Source organism: Mauremys mutica, chromosome 1 (assembly GCF_020497125.1).
Source record: "Mauremys mutica isolate MM-2020 ecotype Southern chromosome 1, ASM2049712v1, whole genome shotgun sequence".
Classification (NCBI taxonomy): Eukaryota; Metazoa; Chordata; order Testudines; family Geoemydidae; genus Mauremys; species Mauremys mutica.
The window spans coordinates 304,808,739-304,817,351 of NC_059072.1; the positions used below are offsets into that span (position 1 = coordinate 304,808,739).

Genomic DNA, 8,613 nt, shown 5'->3' on the forward strand with positions numbered 1-8,613 from the left:
GTAACAGCTGCCCAAACTGAGCTTGAGCACTCCTGAATTTTGAGGTGTTCAAATCTGGAAGGCAGGTGCTAGATTCCCTTTCTGAATATTAGCCAAATCTGGAAAGGAAAAGTCAATTTCTGCTTCCATGCCTCAGACGTGGAAATCCTCCTACGTGCCTGGTACTGTATCTAAAGCTGCCGAAGTCCCCTAGCAGAGCCTCCCCTCCCTTACTTTTCATTTTAAATTCTAGCAGTGAGCTCTCCATTCACAGCAATCTGCAGCATGAGGTTTCAGCTACCATACTCCCTCCCCCTCCCTTTCCTGTTGATAGCAGCCAAGGGAATGCTGGGAAATGTAGTTATTTCCCTGCTCCAGGGCTGGCTCTATAGGCAGGGAGCTAACCAAGGAACTACAGCTCCCAGGGCCCCCCTGTTGGTTCTCAGCTCCCAGGCTGGATCCCTGTGGGCTACTGCCCCTGCAAATGGGCTGCCCCAACCACCTGCTTGCTTTGCTGGTGCCTCGTGCCGCCCCTGTGTGTAGATTCTTTTATTGTTTTAATATGTTTTTTCTGTAATGCTTTGAACCTTAAGAATAAAGTAGGTTTGCATGGGAAGTGCTGTATGATACCTTATAAGTGCAACAATTACACCTGTTAACCATCCCTAAAGAGAAAGCACATAGGTGCCATGGGGCAACTCGTCTGTGCTGGGAGTAACACAGTGAAGGCAGGGAACTGTGCAGCCTGGAGATACTCCAGTCAGAAGGGACCAAGATGTGGGTCTCTGCCCAGAACAGCTAATGACTGGGAGAGCCGGTAACTTGAGAATGGTTGCCCTTGCTGGACTGTAGAGGGGAAAAACAGGTGCAGTTGCCCTAAATTGTGACACTAGGCAAAAGGAATTTTTTCCCACAAAGGGTCAATCTGTCTCTGGTTTTGGTTAGAAAGTTTGAGAGTATATCGGCAGCTGTTTATATGAGCAGAGGGAGGGCAGATATTGAAGTATACCTACATGTTAATAAGCAAGAGTGTGAAATTAAGAACATACACACTTACCATTAAGTTTCTGAGAAATCTGATGATGGCCTATGTGTGTGTTTGGACACCTGGCTTAAGCATTCAGTTGGATACACACACAATCCCTTATTTCCAGTTGCATTAGTTGTTTAAATTGTACTTCAGAAAATAATTCTCTTTGTGCACATAATTGCATCAACACTTAAAATGTATTTTTTTTTAAAACTTAGCCTTCTATACATGTGCCCTCTTGGTGCAGTAACTCAGCAAGTGGGAAGTAGGATATGTATACAATTATAGCTGAGATGAATTGTGTACATAATTTGGTGGTCTTTAAAATTACAGGGCACTGGAATATCTGAATGTTGAAGGAAATCAGCTGTGTGCTTTGCCTTGTGAGGTTTTGAGACTTCCCCTGAAACTCCTTAACACAGAGAATAATTTAATGCATCCCTTCTTATGGAAAGAAAACAGCCAGAACCAACCACAGAGACTTACTGATCTGGCTGCCCTTTGCTTCTCCAGCAACAAGATGTGGCAAAGATATACTGAGATCTCAAAGGATATTCAAGAAATATTAAACAAGTAAGTGACAGAAATCTCCAGCTGCCACTCTGGCTTCCATGGGAGTTTTGGTTACACAAGAAATGTACCAATGGCCCCATATCACTTATTCTGGCAATGTCAGAAGGACGCCAGCTTTAGACCTGGTAATGTATACTTTCTCCATCATGAAACCACCTCTGTAGCTCTCCACTGTAGGAGCTGCATGCCATGCACTGTGAGCCACAGAATAAGCTAAGAGAAGTTATTGACATCTTCACATTAAATTACAATAATGCTGATCAATAATATTGCTGTTACTTATTGGTCAATATATAACAAGTCCCATGCAGGTATACTAAGCTATGTATCTCAATGCATACCAGACCTATGTATTTTTGATAATACACCTCTACCTCGATATAACGCTGTCCTCGGGAGCCAAAAAATCTTACCGTGTTATAGGTGAAACGGCGTTATATCGAACTTGCTTTGATCCACCTGAGTGCGCAGCCCTGCCCCCCCCCGGAGCACTGCTTTACCACGTTATATCTGAATTCGTGTTATATCGGGTCGTGTTATATCGAGGTAAAAATGTACATGGAACTGTACATTTAATCAAACATCATGTGCAAATGATTGCTTTGATCCATTTAACTAGCTTAGGGTTCTGTACTGCCACCTTTCACCATAGTATATTCCAGCCGGAAATGTTTGCTGCAGCCTCATGTGGAGGTTGTGCACTGAACCAGTCTGTTCAAGAGAGAGCTGTGAGCTTCAGAACAACCTAAGTTGAAAAAAATACCAGCTCAATTTCTGGGAGTGACAGCACTATCTCCACCCATCCACTGCATCTCTCTATTTTCACCTTGTCTGCCTCAGACTTCCATTTCTCCTTCCCCACTGGAGCCATCCAAGTATAACTACACCCTTAGGGCTGGAGTAATTACCCCCTTGGAATAGAGAGCAGCCTACACCACAATGTAGTTCAGGAAGTGCAGGAACCTTCCATAACCATCAGTCTCAGAATCAATGTGAGGCCAGCTAGATCCTTTAATTTCTAGTTGAGGATGCAGAAAGTGAACTGGAATGTACTGTGTGTGTATAGTCATGTGCAATGTTTCTGACTCATTTTTCTCTCCATCTTAGCTGTAGAGTCTGTGACTGCTGCAAAGGACCCTTGTATGGTCAAGGACTTCGTCTCATTCGATCTTGCAGGAACATATTTAGATTCCGCAAACTTCCTTTTCTCTTTAATGCCTGCTCACCATCCTGTTACAGCAGCTTCATGTCTCAGACTGACTCTTTGACTCGAATGCTTTATGGAAATTGATCTGGGTTGCAGCAGAGAAACCGGTGATATAATGCAGTTAAGAAATATGAGGTCTTGTAGGTCATGTTGTACAAGAAAATAGCTTGTGATACTGGAATGTTTAGGATCACTTTCTCTGTGCAATTATCATATACTCTTTAAACTGCTTTCTGGCCTAAATGTTCTATTTTTATTTGGAAAGGAGTCTTTGCCTGATTAGGTTTGTTTGGGATCACTCACTAGCCTTCTCGTGTGCTGTGTAGACATACCCATAGTTCCCAGAGGAGTGTGGACGTAACCTGGCTTTGATTTGAATTGAACATGATTAAAGTATGCTAGTAAAACTGCTTTTTTCCACTGGTATAAAAAATGCTTTAAAGTGCTACACTATCTGCCACAGACAAGATACTAATTTGGCTATTAGTAATTGTTAAATGGCACAATTACAAAAAGGTGCCTCTTGAACATGTCTGCAACCCAGACTCAATATACTGTTGGTAATCCAGGTGCAGAGTCTGTATGTGGGCTAAGATTCTCAAAAACAACTAATCATTTTTTGTCAACTGGAGACACTTCAGGGAGGCCTGATTTTTCAGAAAGTGCTGAGCCACTCAGTCCGAAAATCAGACCTTGTTAAATTGTCTCAAGTTGGCACCCAAAATCACTAGTTGTTTTTGGAAATCTTGGCCGTAGTGCATGTTTTATTACAAATAGCTTTGATAAAGGAAATTCACGCTAAAGTGAAATTTGCTAGATAGTGTTCTCATTTATTTGAACACGAGACAGACTCCAATAGTCTAATGTCTGGCCGATTACATGTATGTATATGTTTGTATAGTCCTTAATTTTGTTAATGTGAAAACCCAAGCTAGGAGATTGCCAAAGGAACCCTGTAATTTGTATTTAAAGGATGTTTGGGCTATGCCTGTTTTTAATAACGTTGTATATAATGTGACATTGTCAAATACAAAACATTGGTTGGTGGAAAATGTTTAATAAAAAATTAAACTTGAGGGCAGGAGAAAAATTTGCTCTGCAAATTTCAAAAGATTGTCAGATTTCCTAAGTAGGAAGTCTGAATTTCTTCACCCTCAGTCGCCAGTTTTGATTTGATGGGCTTGCTCTCCTCAAAATAGCTAGTAGCAGCAGCAGCAGCCAATAGGAGCACATGGTTTTGGTGGCATCTGTGGAGAGACCTTTTATGGCTGATGTCTTTCCCCAAAATCTCCTCTGTTTCAGGGAAGTAAAGTCACAGCAGAAATGCTCATAGTTCAGTATTTTGCTTGTTTGAAGTTGTAATGGTGTGTTCATCCCACACAGGCCATGAAGGGGTTTGTGTGGGCCCGAGAGACCAATTTTAACCCATGTGGTTGCAGCTGGAGGGTGAGCCAGACATAATTAGAGAAGAAGCCAAACTGGGTTGTGGTTATTAGAAAGAGCAGGAACCCACCGTAGAAGAATGCTGCAGGGGGAGAAAAAGTAAGTCTTTAGTCACTCTCTGGGATTAGAGAGACCAGGACAATTGAGGAGTAAGACCTGGTATCCTTGCCTGGGTGTAGAGAAGGCTGGTATATGGCCAGGAGAGACAGGGAGCAGCCACTGGGGTGGAGCTGGTTCTAGAGGTATGCCCTGAAAGAAAGCAGCATATGGTCTTCTAAGGAGGGAGTCCTGGGAGTCAGTCAGGGAATTCAGCAGGGAACTGAAAGAAGGATGAAAGGTCAAGCCCAAGGAAGGCAGAAGTGGGGTTAAATTTTAATTGTGGGTTTGGGATTTTGTTGGGGGATTCCAGGTGAGGGCCCTGAAAGTAAGAATAACGTAGAGAGGTTGTAGGGGAGAAGGCATGAGTGAGGCATGGGAGGGAGAAGTCTAAGGTCTGGTCTGCACTACAGACCTATGTTGGTATAACGACATCACCCTGAGCGACATAGTTATACTGACCTAACCCTCCCATCAATGTAGCTACCACCTCTCAAGGAGGTGGGATTAACACTCACAAGAGAGTTCTCTCCTGTCAGCTTACAGCAACTTAAAGTGTTACAGCAGCGCAAGTTGGCCAAGGCAGCATTTTAAGTGTAGACATGCCCTAAGGAGGTGACAGCAAGAAGTCTGGGGCCGTGAACTTTGCCAATCTGTCCTATGGAGTAGGAGGGCTGGGTTTCCCTACCAGCCACTGGTAAAGTGGTGTGAAGCCCTGAGAAGGGGGCCAAGGATGATGGAGAGCCCTGAAAGAAAGGTGTGAGGAGTACAGGATTCTGAGGACTGAAGATCTTTTTGTCAGCATATTTGAACTTTTATTTGTTGGACTTTGTTACCCCAAAAGGGTGAGACTAAACTGATCTGTACACCTGGGGGAATTCTGCACCTAAAAATTCTGCACAAAATAGTCTGCAAAATTCTACATATTTTATTTGTCAAAATAACACAATATAATCATGCCACTTTCAATTATTTTGGTAATTTATATCAAAATTCCTGTCGACAAGTAAGTCTGTAACAATACAGACAACAAAAAAGATTCAGGAAATGTTGTCTGACAATAGATTCCTTACTAGGCATATTAATAGAGAACTTTGAGTAATAATTCATTTAAACGACTATACAGAAACGTATTTCCAGCACCCCTCAGAAGCAGTGCAAAGGCTTGGGGGAGTCAGGGGTAATGGAGGAGCTGAGGGAAGGGGAAGTAAGTGCTGGGAAGGAGCCTGGGAAAGAAAGTGGAGGGTTGTTGGGTGCGGGTGAGAGAAGTATACAAGTTTTTTTTGTGGGGGAGGGATTGTCAGGGAATTGGGAGCCTCCCCCATGCAGACCCTGGATGACTGCTAACTGCTTCCGTTCAGTCAGGCACATTTGCTCCTGTGCCCATGTGTCCCTGCGCCCCCACCTCAGCCACTCTTCCTCCCTCCATCCCCGTGTGTCCTTGCACCCCCCCCCCACTAAGCTTCCCTTTCTCCCCATATGACTCTGTACCCACACTCAGCCAACTCCAACCCCCATGTATCCCTGCACTGCCACTCAGGCCCTATTCCCATGTGGCCCTGCCCCTATGCCCCCCATCTCCATGTGTCTCTGCACCCCCAGTCCCATTCAGCCCCCACAGTCTATGTGACCCACCCCAGCAGCCCCATGTGCCCCGCTCTGTCTACCCCCCTCCCCATATCATATGCCTCTTCACCTGGCCCTGCGGGCAGGACGCTGTGAGAAACAGCCACTCCTCCTCCCTATTGGCTGATGGCTGCTACAGTGAGCCAGCTGCTCCCTGTTCTAGTGCCACAGCAGCCCCTGGTGGGTGGGAGTTGTAACTGCAGCTCCTTTTAAGCAGAATGTATTTTCTGCGGAGAAAAAATAAATCCGTGGGGGACATGAAGTCTGTGTGTGTGCAGTGGCACAGAATTCCCCCAGGAGTAAACATGGCTAGAGGGACAAGTGATGGGAAGAGAGCCCAACACAGGGCTGAAGCAGCTGTCAGCAGAGGGCTCCAGATGGGGAAAAGCCTGTTACACCACACCCAGCCACAAGGGGGCACACCAGCAGTGAAACAGTGCTTCAGCAAAAGGCTTCCTCTCCCACTATAGCCCCAGATATGTTTTCAGCCTTGCTTATTTGAGCAGTCTAAACAACTCAACAAAGCGGGCCTGATCCTTAGTTGTAGATGATCAGTGAACTTTATTAATGTCAATGGAACTATGAGAGTTTACAACAGCTAAAGATATGGTCCAGTTTTTTTTCCAGAGGTGGCAAATTATCTGCCACACCCTTAAACTGGGCTCCTAAAAGATGTGGTGAACCAAAAGGAACATTTTCAAATGTCAACCGACTTTGGGTGCTCCTGTTTTTGGTTGCCCAATTTAACACACCTAAATCCTGACTTTCAGAGGTGTGGGGTAACTACATTTGCCACTGGTTTCATTTGGAGTTGGGAATGTTTTATACTGCTGAAAAAGAGACCGGGGGGACTTAAGTGGGAGGTACCCAGTAGGGCAGGCTAGACAACAGTTCCATTTTGCAACAGATGTTGAGGCTTTGACATTTGTTTTCATTCTGATTCTTGAAATCTTTCAAGAGAGACAGAGCAATGCACCCGAGAACAGCCTGGAGGTTAGAGCACTCAGACTCAGATAGAGCAGCAGCGTGAACCCATGTCTTCCCCATTCCAACCAGGTATGTGCCTTACCCACCCAGCTAGTGACTGTTCTGGAGAAGTGGCTTTCTTGTTTTGACCAGAAATTCTATTTTGGACCTGAGACCATATTGTCGAAACAGATAAGTTCCTGAAAACCATTTCAGCTTTGACAAAATTACATTTTTCTATGGAGAAAAAAATGTTGTCAGTTAACTTTCCATCAGTTGTCATACCCCAAACCTAATGAACCTAATATTGATACCTCTTTTTTTTTAAAGTTTGGACCACGTAACTCAGTGGTGGATTTAGAGTTTGTGGGGCCCTGTGCGCAGTTTCATTTTTAGCCTCTGCCCCTTCCCACCGGGGACCCAGCCAAGAAAAAGAACATTCTCCTTATCTCCCGCCCCTGTTTTTCATTCTTTTTTTCTTCTTCAGCCTCCTCCAATATTATAAGTAATGGGAAGTAAATGAAAATAAAGTGAGGTAGGCAGGAGGGAGTGTGGGGGAAGGGCTCTGGGAGGAAGTTTGGGTGCGGGCTCTGGGCTTGGGCAGGGAGTCGGGGTGTGGGAGAGGTGAGGGGAGCGGGCTCTGGGAGGAAGTTTGAGTGCAGGGGCGGGCTATGGGCTGGGACAGGGGTGTGGGAGGATGGGTGAGGGCCCCGGCAGGAGTTTGGGTGCAGGCTCTGGGCTGGGGCAGGGTGTTGGGGTGTTGGAGGGGGAAAGAGAGGCAGCGTTTACCTCGGGCAGCGCAGCTTCCCAAAGCAACCAGCGCACACACCCCTCCAGCAGTGGCTCCTAGGCGGGGGAGGACAGGGGTCTCCATGAGCCACTGCCCACAGGCGCTGCCCCCGCAGCTCCTATTGGCCGCAGTTCCCAGCCAATGGGAGCAGTGGAATCGGCATTCGGGGCAGGGGCAGTGCGCGGAGACACACACATACACCGAAGGGCCACAGGGACATGCTGGCTGCTTCTGGAAGCGAAGCGGTGCTGAGGGAGGGAGGCAGGGAACCGACTTAGCCCTGCTGCTGGCGCGTCTCTGTGCGCCCCTTGGGGGGAGAGGGCAGCAAGTCTCCGTGCACACAAAGCCACCTCCCCCCCCGCCAGGGGTGTGCAGAGACGTGCCAGCATCCAGCTGCTTCCAGGAGTGGCATTGGGCCACCAACCACAGTATGCAGGCAGCCTGCCTGCCTGAGCCCTGCTGAGTCGCCGGCCGGGACTCAGAAGCAGGTTGTCAGATATTTGTCCTGCATTTTGGACGCCCCCCTGTTGTTGAGGGCCCCATGCCACCTCACGGTTTGCTTCATCGTAAATCCGCTTCTGGCGTAACTCGTCTTCACGTCACACAGGAAATCTGTGATGGAGCTGAGATCAGAATCCAAAACTCCTACCTCTGGTACAGTATCTTAACCACAACACCGTTTAACAATGCAGAGTTTTTAATTGTATATTTTTCCTCACAGTTTCAACACAAGTGTTAAAATACACAAATAACTACATGAAACTTGCGTTTTTAAAAAAAACCTGACTTGTATGTGAACTAGCTCACAATACTTATCCAGAACTTTTCACTCTAATACAGTAACATTCTTTAGCATTTTCCTTTAAATAGCAAAATTGAATCTGTAATTCTTTTACAATTAAA

General features: G+C 45.9%; 1 protein-coding gene across 4 annotated transcripts in view; it reads left to right on the top strand.

The window, feature by feature from the left end:
• The window catches only part of LRRC63 (leucine rich repeat containing 63), a 57,628-nt gene extending 52,409 nt beyond the window's left edge, over nucleotides 1-5,219 (top strand). For 3 of the 4 annotated variants that reach the window (XM_045013496.1, XM_045013490.1, XM_045013506.1), the window contains exons 9-10: nucleotides 1,343-1,582; nucleotides 2,690-5,218. In XM_045013496.1, coding sequence (XP_044869431.1) covers nucleotides 1,343-1,582; nucleotides 2,690-2,873 — 424 coding nt within the window. In that variant the 3' untranslated portion in view covers nucleotides 2,874-5,218. Of the gene's footprint in view, nucleotides 1-1,342; nucleotides 1,583-2,689 lie in introns of all 4 variants that reach the window. The other variant, XM_045013482.1, reaches the window with a different exon arrangement.
• Nucleotides 5,220-8,613: the final 3,394 nt, after the last annotated feature.